We start from the raw sequence: 24,389 nt of genomic DNA, 5'->3' as shown, positions 1-24,389 counted from the left end.
TAAAATCCAGTAGTCAATTCTTAGTTATCATTTTGCTTCACCTATGAGCAACATTTGATACAGTTGATTACTACGTCCTCTTCCTTGAAACATGTTCTTCATTTTGGCTTTCAGGGAATATTGCTTTCTTTCCACCTCACTAGCCATTCCTTCTCATTTTCTTTTCTGGTTCCTCCTCAGATAGAATGCTCCAAGGCTTAGTCCTTGAACCTTTTCTTTATCAAACTCAGTTCCATAGAGAGCTCATCCTGCCACTTCTTTAAAAATCATCTATACACTGATGATTTCCAAATTTATATCTTTTACCCAGACTGTTCTCTTAAATTCCAGTCTTGATAGACAACTCTCTACTCATCATCTCCTCATGGATGGCAAATATGGTTTTGGACTTAACCAGTCCAGAGCCAACTCCCTTATCTTTCTGCTACCCCAAAACTTCTATTCACAGTCTTTCTCAGCCCAGTGAATGGCAACTCCTTCCTGTCAGCTTCTCAAGCCAGAAACTTTGGAGTCATTCTTGACTTTTTCTCACCCCCGTGTCCAATTTATCAGCAATTCTTGTTGGCGTAGCTTCAAAATATATCCAGAATCCAGACACTTGTCTCTCTACGACCTTTACCACTCTGGTCTAAATTATCATCATTTCTTGCCTAAATTATTGGTTATAGCTTAACTAGCCTCCTTTCTTCTGTCCTTGCTCCTACTTCAATCTGTTTTCAACACAGCATTATATTAAAATGTCAATTAGGTTATGTTCTTTGTTTGCCCAAAATGCCCTGCTGGCTTCCATCTCAATTGCAGAAAAAGTCCCAAGTCTTTCCAGTGGTCCACGGGCTCTAGACCATCTGCTTCCCTCACAGTTCTCTGTCATCTCCTACTACCCTTCTTGTTGCTCACTTCATTCACAGCAAACTAGCCATTTTGATCAGTTCTTGAAGTATCATTCATTCTCCTGCAATAGGGCTTTTACACTGGCTGTACCCTCTGCCTGGGACATTCTTTTCCCAGATAGCTGCATGGTAATTCTCACTCTTGAAAGTCTTCGTTCAAATTTACACCTTTTAGTTAAGGCCTTCCCCTCTTTTCCATCTCTAATGTATTTTTTCCACAGCACTTAGCACTTCCTATTCTATTATATGACTTCTTTTATCATAATAAGTAAATATTGTATATTAAGTATTGTAATCCCCCAACAACAGAAGGGAATTTTGTTTATTTTTGTGATTTGCTGTCTCCCCAGTGCTTAGATCAGTGACTTGCATGAAATAGGTACTCAATAAATATATGTTGAATAAATTAATTTAGGAAGGAATTAAATGCACACTCAAGACCTAAAATGGGATTTGGCAGCAGTGGTGGGTTGTCTTGGCAGGAGGTGGCTGGGACATGCTAAATTAGAGGGGACCTGGCAGTGGAAGATGTGATGAGGACCTAATAGCATAAAAAATTGGGAAAATTTGGAGGGATGAGGGATAGTGAATATAATGAAATTTTTATCTGTAGAAATTAACATCATGCTCTCGTAGAGTCAATTTAAGTTTTGGTTTTTATTTTAAAGGAGGGAATGAAATTTGTTGTAGTAAAAAGGAAAGGAAAGGACATTCTGTTTGCTGATGATGCTTGGATATAAGAAGGAGTAGTTTAAATTATGTATGGTTAAAACTAGCTTCACTCTGTCCAGGAGACCATTTCTGGTAATTGGTTAACATGGTACCCACCTTCTGAAAGACATTAAATGCTTGGTAGAAGAGTTTTGGATTCCACACTATGGGTAATAGTGTTCTATTAGTGGATTTTGACTAAAAGAAAGATTTGATAGAAAACAAGTTTTTGCAAAGCTGTTTCTCACTACCATTTGGAAATTGATAAAAGTGGGAAAAGACTAATGGTAAATTAAATTTCTTCATTTATTTGTTCAGTAATGTTGAGTGCCTAAAGTGTGCCAGGAAATATAGGGGTGACCAAACAAATAAGATCTCTGCTCTTATTTGTAGATCAAGGCAGTTGCCATGAACATAGAGAAAGAGTTAAGGGTCAGATATGAGAGAAGTTGCAAAAGAAGAATTGGCTGGACTTGGTGATAGTTTGTATGGAGTGTGAATGCATGCAGTTCTAGGCACTAGTGGGGTAGTTAATAAGATGAGGAGAAAGAAGAGGCAGGAGAACCAGAAGATTGATGATGTCACTGAAGGTAGTGGAAGCTGAGAAGGGCTTCTAATTTGTGGAGAAACTATTTTGATTTTTTACACTTCAAGTTTTAAGGATTAGTGAGATGTATAAGTGGAAATGCTTTATGAACTGGGTATGGCAGATGGCGGGAGACTCTTGCTATCATACTTTTTTTTTTTTTTTTAAGTAGACTTCACACCTGTGCACAGCCCAACACAGGTCTGGAGCATACGACCATGAGATCAAACCTGAGCTGAGATCGAGTGTGATGCTTAACCAACTGAGCCACCCAGACTCTCATACTTTCTAAGTCTGCCTTGCTTTCCCTTCCAAGTCTGCCTTGCTTTCCCTACTGACCTCTCATTCTCTCCTTCCCTTTCATAGTCCTCCACCTGCACCCTCTTCTGTGGCTTAAAATTTATCACTCAACTTGTCCTTTGTGGGTTGACTGAAGGCACTGCTCTGTATCTTCCTCATTCTAGGGTCTAGGCAGACTAAGCAGCCCCCTTCCGAAACACTGGTTGCTATGGTAGAATGACAGAGCGGCAAATTGTGCTCCTTATCATTACTTATGTCTGGAAGTGATTCATGTCATTTTGCTCATATTCATTGCCTTTCCCTCATCCCAACTTCAAAGAAATCAGGAGGGACAGTCCTACAGAGTGTCTAGGATGAGAATTAGAAATATTTGCCAACACTAATGATAATTAAAGACCTTGATTTTTAATTCATTCTAACATAAATTTGACATAGGATTCATATCCTTGAGATTCAAAGTTTGTGAACTGCAGGGGCACCTGGCTGGCTCAGTTGATAGAGCTTGTGACTCTTGATCTCGGGGTTGTGAGTTCAAGCTCCACATTGTGTGTATAGGTTGCATAATAAAAAACTTTTTTTTTTTAAGTTTGTGAACTTCACACTTGCATATTCTTAGGAGAATGTATCAAAAAAGAGATTAGAACTGCTGAATGAACTGTACTTGTTTTTCACAAGTACACCTGGACCACTTATCCTTTCCTTCTTCCATTCCAGAAGCCTTGTTCACTCTTTACTTTCCTCCCTATCCAGCTGAGATTTGATGGTCTGTTGTTTCAGCTTAGTTTCTTGCTATTATTCTTTCTTTTACATATCTATTTTAAACCTAGCTGGAGAAAGATAGCCAGTCTGGTATTTGTAGAAATTTATGATCAGCTGCCCCAACTGGGCTTTCAATAGCACCTTACAAATTACAGTAGTCTAGACACCTATCCATTCCAGCATCTTTCAAACTTCTCCTCTCCTCAAGCCTCCCCCACTTCCTATCCCCATTTAAATTCCTCTTCCCCTAACTCCAGCCCAACATGTGATCTTGTATCCTTTTTGACAGAATTGGACAGGAACTGATAAAACTTTTATTACCAAATCTGCAGGCATACCTACGTTTCTACCAATACGTCTTCCTTCCTTGTTGGATTAAAAAAAGTTTCCTACTTTCTCCAGCACCAGCCTCGGTACCTGTTTTCTCAATCTAATTTCCTCTATCTTTTCAAAGATCTTGTACTATTATTAATCCAGTCTCCTTATATTCAATCTCTGTCTCTATTTACTCTTCAGCATTTAGTAAATGCTTGAATCTTTCCTTCCTTTCCCAGTCAGGTTTGTTTCTTTTTTATTTTAGAGAGAGTGTGTTCACATGTAAGAGAGTATATATGAGCAGGGGAGGGGCAGAGAGAGAGGGAGAGAGAGAATCTCAAGCAGGCTCCACACTCAGTGCAGAACCTGACACACGGCTCGATCCCACGACCCTGGGATCATGACTAAGCCAAAATTAAGAGTCAGATGCTCAACCAATGGAGCCACTTAAGTGCCACTCCCAGTCAGATTTCTTGAAAACAGAATTGTCTTTGTTCATATCTGGATTTTCTCTTCCTCTTACTAATATTTCAACATCTTTTACCCAGTGCACTATGCTCTTGGCTTCCATGATGCCAGACTCTCCTGTTTTCCTTTTCTCAGTTCTTCTTAGTCTTCTTTGCTTAGTCTTAGTTTTCTTTGCTTCTTCTTTGATGCACCTCTATTCATCATTAAGTATTATAGTTCATAGTTTTCTTTTTTGTCTTCAGATTTTATTTTTTGAAGTAATCTCTGTACCCAACATGGGGCTCAAACTCACAACCCCAAGATCAAGACTCCACCGACTGAGCCAGTCAGGCACCACTAGTTCATAGTTTCCTGTCTAAGATCCTCTTCTCTACTTATTCTGCTCTCTTCGTAAGTGCTCATATTCATTCAGAAAACTTCAGTTATGCTGATGACTCCAAATGTGTATTCTTTACCCAGATCTCTCTCTTGTTTCTTGTGTATTGCTATATTTCTAGGCCTTCAACAGTATCTTCCACTTACTAGGTGTTTCATAAATGTTTCTCTTGTGACTGGCTGACAAATGAATGAATAAACAAACATAGTTTGTTTCATGGTGGTGATTCTTTGTAATTCTTCTTAATAGACCAGGACCGAATACTTTATATCCCTAGGCCTAGCACATAGTGGATACTTAGTAAATGCTTTATAAATGACTGAATAAAAATGAATGGGTGAATAAAAGAACTTTGTGATGATTCATTATAGCCAACCAACACCAAACACCTTGATTATTCTTTTTAAAAATGTAACTGGGTATAGCTTAAACTAATACTTGCTTCGAGAGAGATTCTTGATTCTTTAACAGATCAAGTAAAAGTTGCAAGTGTGTTTGAAATGTTGACTGAATAACATGTGTGTAATATAATATTAGTAAGAAAAGATGTTTAATCACTTAGCTGATCTAGTATATGCACAATGGTCATGAACACAGACTCTTATGTGGGACTGCTTGGGAGAATATCTGGTATCTACTGTAGGTATATGAAATAGGGTACAGTTTCCTTGTCTGTAAAATGTAAAGCCCACCTCATAGGATGGTTATGAGGATTGAATGCAGTGATACTTATAAAACACTTAGCAGAGATCTGGCACAAAATAAAAATTAAAAAATTTAAACATTTATTACCCATCAATTATTATTAATATATCATTTTGATCCAGCTGCTATAGGTCCCAGCCAAAGACATAGTATAGATGAGTAACTGCTAAACCTGGCTGCTTATCAGAATCACTTGAGCTTTAAAAAAAAAAAAAAAAAAAAAAAAGATTTCATGGGATGCCAGAGTGGCTTAATCGGTTAAGTGTCTGACTTCAGCTCAGGTCATGCTCTCACAGTTCGTGAGTTTTAGCCCCACATCAAGTTCTGTGCTGACAGTTCAGAGCCTGGAGCCTGTTTCAGATTCTGTGTCTCCCTCTCTCTCTCTCTGCCTCTCCCCTGCTTACACTCTGTCCCTCCTTCTCTCAAAAATAAAGTTAAAAAAAAATAAACATTTAAAAAAAGATTTAAATGGGGACAGGGGGAAGTGGTGCCTGGCTGGCTCAGTTGGAGGTACATGTATCTCTTGATCTCCAGGTTGTGAGTTCAAGCCCCATGTTGGGTGTAAAGATTACTTAAATAAATAAATACTAAAAAAAGAAAAAAAGATTTCTGGGCTGATCCCCAGACTATTATAAATCACACTGGAGTGGGGTGGAGGAGGTAAGAATATGTATTTCTTACAGCTCCCTAGGTGATTCTGAGGATCATCCAGGTTTGGTAGTTATGTTACAGAAGATAGAATTGTCTCTAGAAATCATCTGAGTATGAGATATAAATGGGAAAAATGTTTCTGGTATGGAGAAAGAAGCCAGAAATGACATCTTTAAAAAGTTAATTATATATAACCTTTGGGATCAATGGTCAAAGTTGTGCTGATTGTCCAAGAACAAGTCATAATGAAAGTGAAGCATACACAGCTGAGCCATTTTCAAGGTCCCAGAATGAAAAGAAAAGCAGAGCCACTGAGCTGGTAACAGCTGCCAAAATTAATTCAAAGTAGCCATGTGGGATGGGAAAGCACTAAATGAACTTCAGAAAGAGGTGGTAAAAATATAAAGATTATGTTTTAGGTATTGGAGGGAGGAAGAAAGATTAGAGGAAAATAGATGAAATAGCTGAGGACGAGTGAGAAGTGCCATAGGAAAATATCAAGAGAAGATGATTCTTACTAAAAAAAAAGAGGTAAAGAACATATGTCTTGGAAGAGAGAAAAAGAAAGGTCTCAGAAATGACAGTAAAAACATTTTAAGAGATTAACATGGAAAAGGCCAAAGACAGCATACATAATCAGCCAATTATAGATGGACTGCAAATCCTAGAGAGACCAGTATTACAGAAGGGGAAAGGTGAAGTAAAGCTAAGGCAATGAAGTTGATAACAAAGGGAAATAAATGAGGGAGTTTAGAAGAAGTCTTGAAGGATAATTAGAATTATACAAATATGAGGGGCACCTGGGTGGCTCAGTTAGTTGGGCATCCGACTCTCGATTTCAGCTCAGGTCATGATCCCAGGGTTGTGGGATTGAGCCCTGTGTCGGGTTCCATGCTGAGTGTCAAGCCTGCTTGAGATTCTCCCTCTGCCCCTCTTTCCTGCTCGCACACACTCTCTCTCTTATAAAAAAGAAAAAGAATTATATAAATATGAATAAAGTACCATTTAAGTAGAAGAATATGTAGTACACAGTATAAAACTTGAAAATCTAAGGAATGATTCAGCAAACATTTATTGAGATGGACACACAGGGATGAATGAGAAATGCAGTCAGTGCCTGTTCTCATGGAATTCTCATTTTTTTAATGTTTATTTATTTATTTTGAGAGAGAGAGAGAGCACGCACACACAAGTGGGGGAGGGACAGAGAGAGAGAGACAGACAGAGTGAGAGAGAGAGAGAGAGAGCGAACCCCAAGCAGGCTCCATGAGCTCCATGAGATCATAACCTGAGCCAAAATCAAGAGTTGGACACTTAATTGACTGAGCCACTCAGGCACCCTGGAATTCTCATTTCTGATAAACCTTGGGGGTAGAAGAGAAACAGGGTGACATTCTTACTGGAAATAGAACTGCATGTGATAAAAGAATGTTTTGTTTTTGACAAGACTGAATATGAGGCTCTTCCCAGTAGAGTTGAGTCGGGCAAGGCATTTTGAGCATTTTGGGTTTTTGAAGGATACATTGGAATCTGGATTGGAATCTGTCTGACCATAGATGTAAATTAGGCAAGGGAATGTGTGTCTGTCTCTCTGTCTATCTACACACACTGATCTCTCATCCCCAAAGAAATTTGAAAGAGAAATCATTTGATATATTATAATATATTGTAAATAAGGATATTTTGGCAAAAGTCTGAAAGTGACCAAAAGGGACCCGTGAAGCCAGATGAGAATCATTTCATAAAATAAGGATTAAATAATACTTCTTAGAGTTTATGTACTGTTAGCTGTCTGGAATATACTTAGAAAAAAAAAGAAAGTATACCTATTACATTGCCAGTTCAACTGAGTTTATGTGGCAGAGTGAAATATTTTTTTTTCCAATCATGCAATAGTGAGAACTCAAATTAGTTTCTCAACAACTGGGAAGTTTTGGCAGAGTCATTTAGAAGATAAGCAAATTCATGTTAGAGCACAAGGAAATTAAAAACTATGAGGAAGAATGATCAAAAGGGAAGCCAAGCTTCCTTTTGAAGGTGTTGAGATGCTGGAAGTATTAAAACAAGTGAAGGCTCTCAGAGGAAGGGTTAAAACCAAAGGAGTTAAAGAACTAAAGAGACCTGTCTATATGAAGAAAGGATTAATGAAAAGCATAAAAGGAAAGGAAAACAAAGTTGAAGAAATTAGAGCAAATAAAAAAAAATCAGAAACAAAATGAAAAAGTCTTCATAAACAGACTCAAGATGGTAGAAAACATAAGATTAAAGCCAAAATTAAGTCATTGCTTTATATTCTTACATTTTGCAAGAGTACAAAGGAGTGTCACGGTAGCTAAAAACACATTCAGATTTCCTTAAAAGGATAACATTGAATGTAAGAAGAATTCCTTATGAAACTGTTTCAGGAGGTAGATGAGAATTTGGGGGATGAGGCATACATACGGGGAGAAGAGGGGTCAGATGCCTATAATATTGCACTGTGAAAAAGATAAACAGTTTAGTAGCAGACATGTAGATTCTAAAAGTGAGGAGCATAGTAAAATTGCTGTAGGGGAAAGAGAACTTCTAGGTTTAATGATCTACCACCTGGGCTCTGTGAGATCTTTGAGCAAATCCTTGGCACTTCTGTTCAAAGGTATACGGAAGGTGAGATAACTTGCACAATGTTAATAGGTACAAGTCATAATAATAACTTGCACTAGTGTTAATAGGACGTGAGAGAAATTGGGAACTGGTACTTGCTGATAATACTAAACACTAAATATAAGATTATTGTGAGAATTGTGCTGGAAAGATTGACAGGAATAATAGAGAACATGAGATGCCAAGGGAACAATATGCCATGAGGGGGGTCCGAAAAGCTAACTGAAAAATCCTTACATGGCAAAGGAATGGGGTGGGAAATAAATTCATTATGCTTGGCTTAAGAAAGGGCTTTTATTTAGACAAGCTATGATTTTCTCTTGAGTGCCACGTGAAATATATTGTTCCAGAGCAGCTTTTGAAATGTGAGGGCTTTACATATGAGCCATTGGGATCAGTGTCTCCATTCTCAGTAAGGAAGATTGAAGAGAAAATTAAAATGATAAAAATAAAGCAGTACTGCCCATATAATTCTATACTATTTTTGTGGTCTGTGGATTGAATTTCCCTCCCTTCATTAAAAAATTTTAAAAGTATATAAGGATACAAAGGAGACAGTGCAGGGAAGCTGAGGTCACTCATAGCCTAGCATTTAAGAATAGCATATCTGTAGCAATTTCAAAAGGAAGTTTAAAATAAAGAGTGCAGAGACGTTGGGATAGCCTAGCATTTAAGAATAGCATATCTGTAGCAATTTCAAAAGCAAGTTTAAAATAAAGAGTGCAGAGACGTTGGGATAACATCATAAAAATGGATAAAAAACAGAGTAATACAAACTTATTGAAAGCAAGAATAAAAGATGGTTATGTTCTTTGGAGGGGCAAAAAAAAAATTGGATCATGAAAATAAATGAGGTGGGAAAAAAAAGTAAACATAGGCTAATTGCACATTATTGGAGAGCAGTTTTTAGTGATCATCTGATCACATAGCATTTGGTGTCCGTTTTTCCTGCTGCCTCTGCAGCTTTCCATCAGTGATCTCATTCCTGTGGCTTTAATTGCTATTCATATGCTAATGACTCTCAAATCGTTGGTGCCCAAGCTCCAGACCTATATATCCAGCTGATTACAAGGTCTCTTCTCAGGTGTGTCACAAGTGCCTCATATTCAACAGGTCCAAATCTGTAAAAATCATCCCCCCACTCTCCCTCCCACCCCAAGTCTACTTCTCCTGTTTCCCTCTTGTGGAGTACTGCCACCTTACTCATCTAGCTTCCTACTTTAGAAATCTAAACATCATCCTCAGTGTTTCTTCTTTTACCCTTGTATCTAGTCAATCAGCAAGATTTTCATTCTTTCCCTTTAATAGTTCCCATGTATATTTATCTCCCTGTTCTCATTCTATTAGTTTAGACCAGAGGTTGGCAAACTTTTTCTATAAAGGACCGAATGGTAAATACGTTAGGCTTTGCAGGCCATATGGTCTTTGTCACAATCACTGTAGCTCCAAAGTAGCCGGACACAATATGTAAATGAACTGGTGTAGCTGTTTCCCATAAAACTTTATTTATAGACACTGAAATTCACATTGTGTATAATTCACAAAATATTCTTCTTCTTTTGCTTTCTTCCCACCCCTGCCCCAACCATTTTAAAATGTAAAAACCATCCTTAGTTTGTCATCCCTATGAAAACAGAAGCGGGCCAGATATGGCTCACAGGCCATAGTTTGCCCACCCCTGTCTTAGACCACCATTTTCTCACCTGAAATAAACAGTAGTCTTCTACTCTCCTACCTGGTCTCCCTCTAGCCTTGTCCCTCTGGTCCACTTCTCTTACTGAAGCCAGGTTGACTTTTCTAAATTGCAAATTGGATTGCTCTACCTTGCTTGAAGTCCTTTAAAGGTTGACCATAGCCATTGGAATGTACCCACATTTTTTGGCAAGACCCTTCATAATGTGGACCTTGCTTACCTTTCTAGCCATGTTTCCTTGCCACATGTTTCTAGCAGCTTCAGCTGCTTACAACTGCTTGCAGTTTCTGTAGTGTGTAGTATTTTTCACTTCTAAGTTTTGACACATCCCTTGAATATCTTTCCTCCTTACCCTCTGCCTACTTCACCTGGCAAAACACTACTCTTCCTACTGGACACATTTTAGCTATCATCTCCAGAAGCCTTTCCTCACTCCCCTAAGGTGTTTTATCCCTTAAGGATTTAAGTGCTTCTACTAAGTTCTCTTGTCATATCTGCAGAACCTAATAATAGCATTTATTTTACTATATTATAATTAACTATTTATTTGATTGCTTCTCCAAAATAATAAACTCCTTGAGTGCCTAGAATTTGTCCATTATTTTATTCCCAGTTTCACGTATGGTGCCTTCTAATACCCTCGGCACTTCCATTTCTATCTTTTTGCATTAAAAAATTGACATATGGGAATACACGCTGGTGCAGCCACTCTGGAAAACAGTATGGAGGTTCCTCAAAAAATTAAAAGTAGAACTACCCTACCACCCAGCAACTGCATTACTAGGTATCTATCTAAGAGATACAGGTGTGCTGTTTCGAAGAGGCACATGTACCTCAATGTTTATAGCAGCACTATCAACAATAGCCAAAATATGGACAGAGCCCAAATGTCCATCGATGGATGAACGGATAAAGATGTGGTGTGTATGTGTGCGTGTGTGTATATATATATGTATATATATATATATATATATACATATATATATACACACACATATATATATACATATATATACATATATATGTATATATATATGCTGGAGTATTACTCAGCAATCAAAAAGAATGAAATCTTGCCATTTGCAACTATGTGGATGGAACTGGAGGGTATTATGCTAAGCAGAATTAGTCAGAGAAAGACAAATATCATATGACTTCACTCATGAGGACTTTAAGATACAAAACAGATGAACATAAGGGAAGGGAAACAAAAATAATATAAAAACAGGGAGGGGGACAAAACATAAGAGACTCTTAAAATATGGAGAACAGAGGGTTACTAGAGGGGTTGTGGGAGGGGGGATGGGCTAAATGGGTAAGGGGCATTAAGGAATCTACTCCTGAAATCATTGTTGCACTATATGCTAACTAATTTGGATGTAAATTTTAAAAATTTTAAATTAAAAAAAATAATAAAATAAAATAAATTGAGATATAATTCATATATCATAAAACTCACCCTTTTAAAGTATACACTTCAGTTTAGTGTTTAGTATATTGACAATACTGTGCAGCTATCACCACTAATTCAAGAACATTTTTCTTAAAGATTTTTTTTTTAAGTGATCTCTACACCCAGCGTGGGGCTAGAACCCACAACACCAAGACCAGGAATCACGTGCTCTACCATTTGAGCCAGCCAGGTGCCCCGAGAACATTCTCATCACCACAAAAAGAAACCCATGTCCTTTTGTGACTAGCTTCTTTTACTTAGCATATATGTTTTCAAGGCTTATCCATACTGTAGCAGGTAACAGTACTTCATTCCTTTTTATGACTGAATATCAACATTATATTTTAAGCTTCATTCTTCAAAGCTGCCAGGACTCTAGGGGAAGACCTAGTTAAGGCTGAAGGGCCCCTCCATGGTCTTTTTTCTTCAACCTTCTTTCACACTGCTTTTCCTCCTGTATCATGTGCTATAGCCAAACAATATTTTGATCATATTTTCATACATGTCTCATGTTTTCTTGCCTTTGTACCTTTTCTTATGTCATCCTCTCTAACTGGACTGCCCTTTTCTACCTATTTACAATTTTTCCTAGCCTTCAATGACTAATTCAGGTAAAAATTCCTTCCCTGAAGCTTTCCTTGATCAGATCAGCTAAGAACCATCTCTGAATTCCTACAGTAATTATACTGCTTTAGGTGCTAAACTTGCCTACTGATTCCTTGAGACTGCTCTCATGTTTTCCAATTGTTTTATACTCTCCCATCTAGTACCTTGGTACAGTAATTTTTTTAAATGTAAATGAAAATGGCATGACCACTTTGGAAAAGGAGGAACCTCACTCTTGCACATTTATCCCAGAGAAATATCCTAGAAAACTAATATTCATGTAAAAATCAGTATACTGTTTTTTTTTAAACTTTTTTTAACGTTTTATTTATTTTTGAGACAGAGAGAGACAGAGCATGAATGGGGGAGGGGCAGAGAGAGAGGGAGACACAGAATCGGAAGCAGGCTCCACGCTCTGAGCCATCAGCCCAGAGCCTGACGCGGGGCTCGAACTCACGGACCGCGAGATCGTGACCTGAGCTGAAGTCAGCCGCTTAACCGACTGAGCCACCCAGGCGCCCCAGTATACTGTTTTTTATAGCAGCTGTATTTGTAATAGCCAAAAAGTTGAAACCACCAACATGTTATACAGTAGTTGAATACTTAAACAAACTGTAGTACATTCATATCATGGAATACTACTCAGTAATAAAGAGGAATGAACTATTGATATATGCAGCAACTATATGTTTTACTGAGTAAAAAATCGTAAAAGGCCACATATTATATGATTCCATTTATATAACATTCTTGAAATGACAAAATTGCAGAGTTGGGAAACAAATTAGTATTTACCAGGGTTTAGAAATAGTGTGAGGAAGGAGGATAGATTTGAATATAAAGGATAGTATGAGGGATATCTTTGCAATGATAGAATAGTTCTGAATCTTTGTTTTGGTGGTGGTTACATGAGTGAGTGTGTGTGTGTGTGTGTGTGTGTGTGTGTGTGTGTGTGTAAAAATGACATAGAATTATACATACACATTGTACCAGTGTCAGATTCCTGGTTTTGATGTTGTGTTATAGTTAGATAGGATGTATGTATTGGGGGAATTGGGTGAAGTGTATATGGGACTTCTCTGTGCTATCTTTGCAATTTCTTACAAATCTATAATTATTTTTAACTAAGAAGCTTAAAACTTTCTCTTTAGAGATTGAAAAGGTATTTATCATAATCATTTTGGCACTCAGGGTCCTGCTTCTGATCACTATGAATCTGTGTATACTTTCAAAGTCAATTTACTTTTGAGGTTGACAAGAGAACCTGTTTGTAGTGATATTGTTGTTACATTTTACAATTGATACCTGTTTAAGCAAGATCTGGGACAGTGGTTCTTTGTGGATGACATCCTGGCTTTCAAAGACCTTGTCTTAATTTTTAAATTAAGTGCTAAATTAAATTAGTTTGAGTCATATTTTGTTACAGATTTAAGTTCCTATTGTTCTTGTCTACTGGATCTTGAAGGACAATGACCACAACAACAGGTCCTATGTAGTATCTGTTATCATATGAGAGCTTGATAAGAATCAGTTACTTTTGATTTTGCATTAACTGATTCAAACAATTAATTCTTATTTTAATATAGAGTTAGTAAGAGGTCTCTTCTGTTAAGACTTTGAAAAAAGATATCATTAAGCAATGTTCAACTCAAATTTTTAAATGTTTGAAAGTCATTAGACTATATATTAAGTAAAATGAATATTCTTTTGCAAATTTAAAGTATTACAAAATCAAAATTTCTCTCTAATTCTTTTTGGAAATAGGTGGGTATGTATAACTTAAGGATTTTTCTTTTGTATTTATGATCAAACTTAAAGTGAATATGAGCAAAAAAGAGGAAATATGAGCAAAACTCCATATTCTGTAGTAAAATGAAATTTTTTTTTTCAGATTAAACTACAGAGCAACATATCATATCAGATGGCAGATATACATCATTTAAAGGGTAAGAAAATTAATTACAGATTAAAGATAAACAAAGGTCACTAAATGTCTGATATCCTCAACAATTAAGAAATAGCTAGACAGCTAAATGAAATAAAAATTTTTGAACAAAGCTCCTTTGATGGCAAAATGTTTACTTTTTCTTAAGATATCATAAAAGAATTTTAATGTTGCTTTATACACATTAAAAGTTAAAATTTGTATTTTAATCTTGTGTATAGACAGATTTCATACAATGAAATGTTACTGAAAGAAGCCTCAAAGAAAATTGAGGTATAGCTTCAAAAGCTATCAAATTTCTAGGGAAAAGGTAAGGGGTAATCCCTCTGTATTGTGTCCAACTGCTAGATAATCCATTCAGGTCTAGGGATGCTTTAGACGGGTCCTCCAGGCTTCATGTTTACCCTGGGAACAGAAAGAAACTCAGAACAGAAAGAAAACCTGGAAAGAAACCAGGAAGAAACCTGTAGATAGATAGATAGATAGATAGATAGATAGATAGATAGATAGATATACTGTGTGTGTGTATTTGTGTGTGTGTGTGTGTGTGTGTGTGTGTGTGTGTATGTGTATTTTTTCACTTAGATGAAGTGATAGGAAATGACTAAAGGTTTTATAAAAAATAATAGGTACGGTGAACAAGCTCTATGCTTTGCTTACATTACTTCATACCATCACCAGCCTGTGGAGTTTGGGACCTGAAGAGGACCCCTCTTCTCCCTCACACCCTTTGGTTACAACACTGTATGTATGTATGTGTGTATATATATGGTGTTTATTTATTTATGAGAGATGTGTGCACACATGAGCGAGGAAAGGGCAGAAAGAAAGAATTTCTGGCGGACTCCGCACTGTCAGCACAGAGCCAGAACTTGAACTCGTGAACTGTGAGATCATGAGCTGAGCTGAAATCAAGATTGTCAGATGCTCAACTTACTGAGCCACCCAGGCACCCCTGTGATAAATATAACTCTATATTTATTTTGTTGTTTTTACATGTTTCTTTATTTATTTTTAGAGAGAGAGTGCGTGCATGCACATGGGTACATCATGCACACACACACACACACACACACACACACACACACACATACACACAACCAGGGTGTGTAGAGCAGAGAGAGAGAGGGAAAGAGAGAATCCCAAGCAGGCTCCATGCAGTCATTGCAGAGCCCGGCGGACGCTCACTGTGAGATCATGACCTGAGCTGAACTCAAGAGTCAGATCCTCAACCAACTGAGCCATCCAGGTGCCCCAATACTGTATATTTTAAAACTTGGCAGGCAGTGACTCTAAGTTTTTGTGTGTGGGTAATACATGCTCTGTAATTTCATAAATATATCTTTATTCTATAACAATTTTGACCCTCTTTAGGTGGAATTTGATAATAGATTTTTATGATCCTCTTGAAGAAGCCAACCTGAGCTGGCTTTGTAATTTACTGAAATTTTTGCTTCTCACCTAGCAAATCATTAGGAATGTGTTATAACCTGAAAATAGAAATTATGATTATTTTTACTATGATTTAGAACAGCTTTGACATTCTCTTAAAAATTCACTTCCTGGGTGGCCACATTTGTTTTTGTTGCATTTGTGTTCGTGTTCTACTCTTTATGACTCACAAGAGTACATTAGGATGACACAGAAGATGCCACTCTGTCAGTGCTGTTTCCTGCTTGCTATTTTTACAAATGAGTCTGCTTGTCATCAAAGTATGTTTCTATTAAATAATAATAGATCAGTTGAATAAGAAGTCCAGTGCCTTCTCCTAGTCTACCTTATAAAAAATGACAGCCCATGTTACTGAGTAAAAGTCTTTATTGTACAGTGTGCATTGAAGTAGATCCTAAGATATTTTGAAAATTTTTTTATGATACTCTTCAGCAGAATAAAAGGCTTTGATTTGAATTCATAACTCTACAAATTTTGGGTTTAGTGCAGTTACTCAAGCTTGCACTCTTAAGATTGAATTTCCTTTTAATGTGACTTTTGCTCCTTAGGAACTATTTTTGACTGAAGCAAACTTCTTGACAAGTCAACTATAAAATCCAGATTGGACTATTTTCGTTGAAAAATTAAAAAAAAAATTTTTTTTAATGTTTGTTTATTTTTGAGAGAGAGACAGAGTATAAGCAGGGGAGGGGCAGAGACAGAGGGAGACACAGAAACTAAAGCAGGCTCCAGGCTCTGAGCTGTCAGCACAAAGCCTGATGTGAAGCTTGAACTCATGAGCAGTGAGATCATGACCTGAGCCAAAGTCGGACGCTTAACTGACTGAGCCACCTAGGCACCCTCGTTGAAATTAATACTAGATATGATGGAATTAATACACACTAAGACCTAAACCTTATGGTAGTTAATATTTTTTTTGGAAATGAAAGGAATGAGAGTTAGTTTTTGCTCCCTGAGTTAACAAATTAACGTTCTAGTATACACCAATTTATCTTGAGTGGCTCACCTTATTTTTATGCCTATTGCTGAGAAAATTTGAAATCAAAATTTTCTAGAAGTAAATTTCTTTTCTTTTTTTTTGCTTTGAAAATTGGTCCTAGGCAACCCCTTTCTTAACTACATCCCTAATCTTTTGAAGTTAAATTGAAGGAGTATGGCCAGGCCTTTCTGTAACATACCCTGATGTTACTGTCAGAAGTAGAACATCCTGCACAATCAACTGTGGACCTGATCATATGTTAAGTCACTTTGAGAATCCTGCTGTGGTGGCCTGGAGCAGCCCCAGTAGACACAGAGTATATTTGGGTCCAAAATAAAGAAAACACAAGGCAATTTGAAAGTAAAACTGTGATGTAGGAAAATTTTGTCTTTAGTTTTGCTCTCTGATCTGTTTGTTTCCCCCTTTCAGGTCTTTGTATTGACTGGCTCAAATGACCTATTAGCTCCCTGCTTTATAATCTTTTCTCTGTTTAAACAGGAAAGGTTTAGATGTTTTACATGGACTCACTTATATTGACGTTTTTGTTTTTGTTTTGTCAATTGTATTTTAAGCCTTTTATCTCAGTTTAGAAATAAAACTTTACTTCTTGATAAAGGAATTACAAATGTTGTCAGTGACAAGCTTTGTGGGCAGAAGAGAACCATCCCAAATCTTGAAATCATAGTGAGCCTCAGGTTCATTCTCAAGGTAAACTTAGCTACTTCATTTATTTTACTGTGTAGGAAAAAGCCTGCATGATCCTAAAGCCCACCAATTGAGAGCCATTCTCTAGTAGCTGTTAGGTGGTGCTCTTTTTCTTTTCTTTTTTTTTTTAATTGCAGTAACTTTAGTTTCAGAACCTTTCCTGCCTGAACACAGGTTCACTGAACTGGCTAACTCTATGTGTAAGCTACAAGGCCTTTTGTCACTGCCTCCTGCTGGGATCTCATTGTCTCTGTAGAATTGATATCCATGGCTGAGGCCATAGTTTCTGCTACCTCTAGTTGTCTAAATCTTAGGAGATGGGGCCAGGGACCAAGTAACAAACAGAATGTTTTATTCAGGGATACCTGGTATCGTATTTGCTACTTTTATCTGAGGTGGAGTTAGTGGATGAAAAACTATGGAGCTCAGCCATGTTTACATATTGGAGAATTAATAGAGTAAAAAGGAATTTAAAATGTGGCTTGATTAAACTTAGAGAAAGGAATGGTGGTTACCAGGGGTTCGAGGGGTGGGGAAAGTGAGATGTTGGTTGAAGTATACAAACTCTCAGTTGTAAGATGAGTAAGTCTTGGGGATATAATAAACAATGTGGTGACTATAGTTAACAGCATTATATTATGTACTGAAGATTGCTAAGAGAGTATATCTTAAATGATGATTATATGAGATGATGGAGGTGCTCGCTATTACTTCAGTAGTAATTTCACAGTGTACAAGCGAATTAAATCAACATGTCGTATAGCTTACACTTATAAAATGTTATATCTAAAAATTTTTTTTAAATAAAATAAGTAGCTTGAATGTATAAACATAATTATCAACTACAAGCATTTTATGTGAATCATTAACTGTTCACATTTGATTATTATACAAAAACTATTATTATGCATATTGTTAAACTATTTATCTGCCTCAACAAATATTCACCCAACTTTAAAATTTTTATTTGTTGTCATTGTCACAGTTATGATTCTACAATAAAATTTAGAAAGTAGAGAAAAAAAATACGCTCAGAATCCTACCACTAAACATAATCACTGGTAGTACTTTGATGGATTTTTATTCTAATCTAGTTTTTTTACATGGATATAATTACATTGTAAATATTTGTTTACATTTGCTTTTTAAAAACTTAAATCTCAAGTATTTTTAGAGTGCCTTTAAAGTAATAAGACTAATTTTAGAAGTCTTCCATGAAAAGTAGATTTTATATTTGTACATTATGGTTAGATACATTTTAGTCTTAATAGATGTTACCTATACCGAAAAGACCTCTGTTGCCATTTATACAAATTAAGACTTTCTTTTTTTTTTTTTAAACTGGAAACTTTACTGTTACTTTTTTTTTTTTAATTAAGACTTCCTTCTACTTTAGCTTACTTCTAAGGCTATTAGCTAATTTTTAAATCATCTATTTAAGAAACTGATATTTCTCTTCTCTGGCTGAATTACTTTTATTTGTAGGGTCACATGAAGAGGGACCAACTCCAGAAAATGTGGGGCCTGTGGTTATGTGTTAAATGTTCACAAAAGAGCATCTGGCCCCACTTTTAATCTACTGTCCAGCTTAGAATTTCATGTTATTCGTTACAACTAAAACTTTCAGCTCTTGTCCAGGAATTAGGAGCTTTGAGAATGCAATAAGGGTATATGGGGACCTAGCATTAGTAGCAAAACTAGAAATGAGATCTCAAGTAATTGGCACCTTAAGTTGGGAGTCAAATGTGATTTAGAATGAAAAAGAAACCTTGAATTCTATATCCATAGCCAATATATCTAAAAGACATGATTTTCCCCCACCTTTATAAACATTTTTATTTATTCTTGAGAGATAGAGCATGAGTGAGGGAGGAGCAGAGAGAGAGGGAGACACAGAATCCAAAGCAGGCTCCAGGTTCTGAGCCATCAGCACAGAGCCCGATGTGGGGCTCGAACCCATGAACCGTGAGATCGTGACCTAAGCTGAAGTCGAATACTTAACTGACTGAGCCACCCATGAGCACCCCCCTCCCAACTTTATAAAGCAGATAGGTTTATACAGTTAGGTAGGATTGGGTGCCTGGGTGGCTCAGTCAGTTAAGTGTCCAACTCTCAGTTTCAGCTCAGGTCATGATCTCACGGTTTCTTGAGTTCGAGCCCCACATCGGGCTGTGCACTGATGGTACGGAGCCTGCTTAAGATTCTGTCTCTCTCTCTCTCTCCCTCTCTCTCTGCCCCTCCCCTACTCATGCTATCTCTGTCTCTCTCAAAATAAATAAACTTGAAAAAAAATACTTTTTTAAGTAGGATTTTGTTGTTGTTGTTACTGTTTCCACAAGTTAATATGTATCAACATAATATGACAAGATGTATAATTTTTTAATATTTCTGATTGATACAGAAACCACTGAGGCTATCTTATTTTTTTAAACAAATTTTATTGTCTATGCATATGTTATAAAAGGCAATTAGATTTATATAATTTATATAATTTAATATATATTTATTTATATAAATATAATTTATATAATTTAATTTGTATATAATTTGTTTATATAATTTAATTTGTATATTATATATATAATTTATTTATATAATTTAATTTATATAATTTATATAATTCATATATTTTAATATATAATTTATATAATTTAATTTATATAATTTATGTAATTTAATATATTTATATAATTTTATTTCTATAATTTATATATTTATATATAATTTATATAAATTTATATAATATATATTTATAATACATTTATATATTTATAATTTATATTTAATTTATATAATTTAATTCCCTGAGAGTTTGAGTAAAGAAATTGAGAAGTGTATATAAGTTTTAAAAACCCCATAACTTCTCAATCAGAAGCATTAGAGTAAGTAAATTTTATTCCTTTGATTCTTACATCGTGTGGATAGAGCAACTTGCTGAGCTTCGTCAGGAGTTTCTTCGACAAGAAGACCAGCTTCAGGACTATAGGAAGAACACTACTTACCTTGTGAAGAGGTTAGAATATGAGAGGTGAGATGCCATATAGCAACAAATAGTTATGAATCTGGAATATGTGTCCCACATTTGGACAATTTATTTCTTCCTCTCTGGCTTCTGTTTTTCTTTTCTTCTTTAATTTTCTTAGGTCTTTTAAGTTCCTTTTCTCTTGTCTTCCTATGCCTCTTTGAAATCCAAACTCTTATTTTGGTATGTTAAACACCATGGGAATACCTTTTAGAAGATGTATCTAGTCTGCCCATATAGTGGAGTACATTGTGAGTCAGAAAATCTTGCAAGGCCTGAGTTTCATTGCATTAAGTGTGCAAAGACTGAAAGAAGATTCTGTGGTTCTTTTTGAGGGGCATCTAGAAGATGAAGCCAATGCTGAGAGAAGTCCCCAGAATAAGCTGAGGGACTGAGCACCAGCTGCTTCTTCTGTTTGACATTTCAGTCCCCTTTTGTACATCTCTGCACTAAGTTGGTGGTAAGATCAGGGAACCTCTTTGTAGCAATCACTCTTTAAAAATCTTTGTTACGTCTTTAATCCATTTTATAGTAAAGGGTATTTTTTAGGACTGCATACCAAAAATTAGAAAGATTCACCATATTTTAGAACACCGTTTATCCATTTCTGATTTGTTACTCTTATAGGTTATCAGTATATTAACCTGACAGTATTCAATAATTTTCAGCGTATCAATAGGATTAAAGAGTTAGCATATTCAGAGGTAATATATTATTCCAGCATGTTAATGTACCAAAGTTTGTTTAATCTCTCCCAATTGCTGGACTGTTGTAGTTTTCCTTATCTTACTGTTATGAATATCAGCTATAAAAATCTTTACACAAAAAGGATTTTTCCCTCTTATGTTATTTCACTGGTGTATATTCTCAAATACAGAATTCCTGAGACAGAATTTTTTATTGTTTTGTTGCTTTTATCACATATGTGAAAGATTGCTTTCTATAATGGTTGCACTAATTTATAATGTCAATGTTTCCCCATAGCCCCACCAACATTAGTTTCTACAATTTGGACTTAATTTTGCTAGTGTAGGAATAAAATACTATCATATATACATATAGGAAGTTTAATTGCATTTTTAATGGTTAAAGTTAACATTTTTCTGTAAATTTTTTAACTACTTGTTTCTTTTTGCATGAATGATATATTTGTATTCTTTGACCACTTGTCCAGTGGAAATTCCCAATCTTTATCTATTTTGTTCTTTCACATTTTCTCTTGATGACTCCATTCTGTCTTATTTATTGGTTTCTTCCATTCTAGCTCTTCTTATGGTTCATAGACTCTTACTATTGTGTTGAAAATGAGAACTATTGGATGAATCGTCTGCTGCCACTCCTTATCACCTCTTATAATTCTAGGTTTTCTCAATTATTACTGTATTTTGGTCTCATGGTTTTCTCTTCTGTTTTTTCTCTTCTGTGACTGAAGTTGGCTTTGATAATTATTTCTTTATAAATAAGATTTATAAAAATAGTTTTTATCTTTCTAATTTCTGTTAATTAGCCTTATCAGTATTTTTTATACTCTATTAAAGATTCAAATATTCTAGGAATTTTGACTGTGATCTATTTTTATGCCTGCTTTGTCCTTTTGTGCCCACTCTGCTGCTAACTGAATGCTTTATAAATGTATATTTTCAACTGCTAGACAACTTTGAGAAGTCAATCCAAGATAATATAGCCTAAAAGAATGACTTTGTAATTTAGTTTTCAGTGTGGCCAACAGATCAAGGAGTTAAGAGCACAGCATGAAGAAAATATTAAAAAGCTAGCAGACCAGTTTTTGCAGGAACAAAAGGTAAATTTTTTTTAACAAAAGGTAAATTTAAAAAATACTTAAATCAAAATACATTCTTGTTATAAATCTTGTAATTTAAATATGTGCTTTTAAAATAAAAATATGTACTTTTGTCATAAAACATTAGTATTCTAGCCTGCCTAATTAAAAAAAATGACTTACAGTGTTTTTATTGTTGAGTGAATTAGACATTTGCAAAAAGACAACATCAACTCTTAAAACCAATTTTGAGCTAAATGTTTTTCTTTTTTAAAATTTTTTTAATGTTTATTTTTGAGAGAGAGAGAGACAGAGCGAGAGCATGTGAAGGGCAGAGAGAGAGGGAGTCACAGAATCTGAAGCAGGCTCCAGGCTCTGAGCTGTCAGCACAGAGCCCGACACAGGGCTGGAACCCACAAATGACGAGCTCATGACCTGAGCCGAAGTCAGACACTCAACCGACTAAGCCACCCAGGAGCCCCGATTTTGAGTTAAATGTTTTTATCTGACTTTTAAAAATAATTTTTGCTATTAATATATTTCTCAGATGGTAAAGTGGATACAACTTTACTGACAAATCAATTCTTTTATTTTTAATTTAAGTTTATTTATTTATTTGAGAGAGAGAGAGAAAGCACACATGAGCAGGGAAGGGGCAAAGAGAGAGAGAGGGAAAATCCCCAGTAGGCTCCATGCTATCAGTGCAGAGCCCACCGTGAGGCTCAATCCCATGATCCATGAGCTCATACCCTGAGCCAAAATCAAGAGTCAGACATTTAACCAACTGAGCCACCCAGGCGCCTCAGGACATTAGATTCGAAAGCAGTTTGTAAACAGTGAAGCAAATGTTTATTGTTAATTTTGTCTGCCAGACACACTGGAATACCTGTACCTGATTGTCAACACTTTTTTCTTCTTTATTGTGACAAATTCTTACAGTTTGGCTCTTGTTTTTCCAAATTTCCTGTAGATTTTTTTTAATGTACTGTTTTTTATAACATTACTAATGGTTACAATGCATGCTGTTTTAGAGTTGACAAAACATTTCTATATACATTAAATAATTAAGTACAAGGACCTATGTGGCAACATTAGCATGTGTATTTAACTCCTTGCCTCTCCCATTTTTTCACTGAGGCCACTCAACCAGTATAAAAGACAAAACTGGTTCACTGATAGAATTGAGTCAGGCCTAACCAGGTCCAAAGATTGAAGTTTCCAAGGAGATGATAGGGTTAGACGCATGTTGAAAGGAATACTGACTGGGGCGCCTGGGTGGCTCAGTCGGTTAAGCAGCCGACTTCGACTCAGGTCATGATCTCACGGTCCGTGAGAGCCCGAGTCGGGCTCTGTGCTGACAGCTCAGAGCCTGGAGCCTGTTTCAGATTCTGTGTCTCCCTCTCTCTGACCCTCCCCCGTTCATGCTCTGTCTCTCTCTGTCTCAAAAATAAATAAACATTAAAAAAAAAAAAAAAAGAAAGGAATACTGACCTGTGTATTGTTCTGCCATTACTTCCTTTGCTTGGGTGGCCAGTGCACCTAGGAAGAAATTTGCCTGTTTTCTACCCTTGCTGTTTCTGCTACTGGAAAAGCTTGGCAATGTCATTAACCATCTTATCACACTTAAGGGGGCTTCCATGTGCCAACCTCCTGTAGTCTACCATCCTGCTCGATTACAACACAGGCCTATAGAGAACTCACCCTGCCCACAGCCCCTAGGACAATGCCCAACTGTAGGCCAGTGCTCAGCAAGACTATCTTCTAGCAGAATCATTCCCTCAGCATAGCCAGAGAGAATTACCTCTGCCTAACATCTTAGACCATTTACTATAATTAGAAACTTTAAAAAGTGTTAGTCTTTGATTTTTTATTAGGTATAAAAAATGAACAGAAAATAATATATCCCACATCTTCAGGTGTTTGGAATTTGGACCCATAGTATATGTTTCAAAAAATGAACTGTTTCAGAACATTTAATTAGTAGTTGTGTTAATTGTTTAATCTTGAACTGAAAAATATTGACTGTTACCAAATCTTTATTTAACAGCAGGAGACAAACAAGTTTGATTCAAAAGATGCAAACGAGTTGGGAATAAACAATCATGCAGTACCTAAAAACATTCCAAAAGTACCTGAGAATGCTGCAGATAAGAATGAAGAACCCTCAAGCAATCATATTCCACATGGGAAAGGTATTACTATTATTTTGTTTTGTATTAATAGGATATTGACTTTTTGGATATTCTCATTTTGAAGTGAGCATTTTCAGTCATAAAGAATACCGTTTGATTTTAGTTCAGTTATGAATAGGTGTCAGTGCTGTTTCACATTTGAATATTTTGACAGACGA

The 24,389-nt window shown here is 36.1% G+C and overlaps 1 protein-coding gene across 2 annotated transcripts in view; it reads left to right on the top strand.

Annotated features, from left to right (window-relative positions):
* Positions 1–24,389, top strand: part of GOLM2 (golgi membrane protein 2) — a 104,632-nt gene that overhangs the window by 23,054 nt on the left and 57,189 nt on the right. For both annotated transcript variants that reach the window (XM_047862992.1, XM_047862991.1), the window contains exons 2-5: positions 14,048–14,102; positions 20,163–20,265; positions 21,970–22,060; positions 24,087–24,231. In XM_047862992.1, the coding sequence (XP_047718948.1) occupies positions 14,048–14,102; positions 20,163–20,265; positions 21,970–22,060; positions 24,087–24,231 (394 nt within the window). The remainder of the gene's footprint in view (positions 1–14,047; positions 14,103–20,162; positions 20,266–21,969; positions 22,061–24,086; positions 24,232–24,389) is intronic.

The sequence above is a fragment of the Prionailurus viverrinus genome, chromosome B3 (genome assembly GCF_022837055.1).
Source record: "Prionailurus viverrinus isolate Anna chromosome B3, UM_Priviv_1.0, whole genome shotgun sequence".
Classification (NCBI taxonomy): domain Eukaryota; kingdom Metazoa; phylum Chordata; class Mammalia; order Carnivora; family Felidae; genus Prionailurus; species Prionailurus viverrinus.
This window is presented reverse-complemented; position numbering and strand designations above follow the sequence as displayed.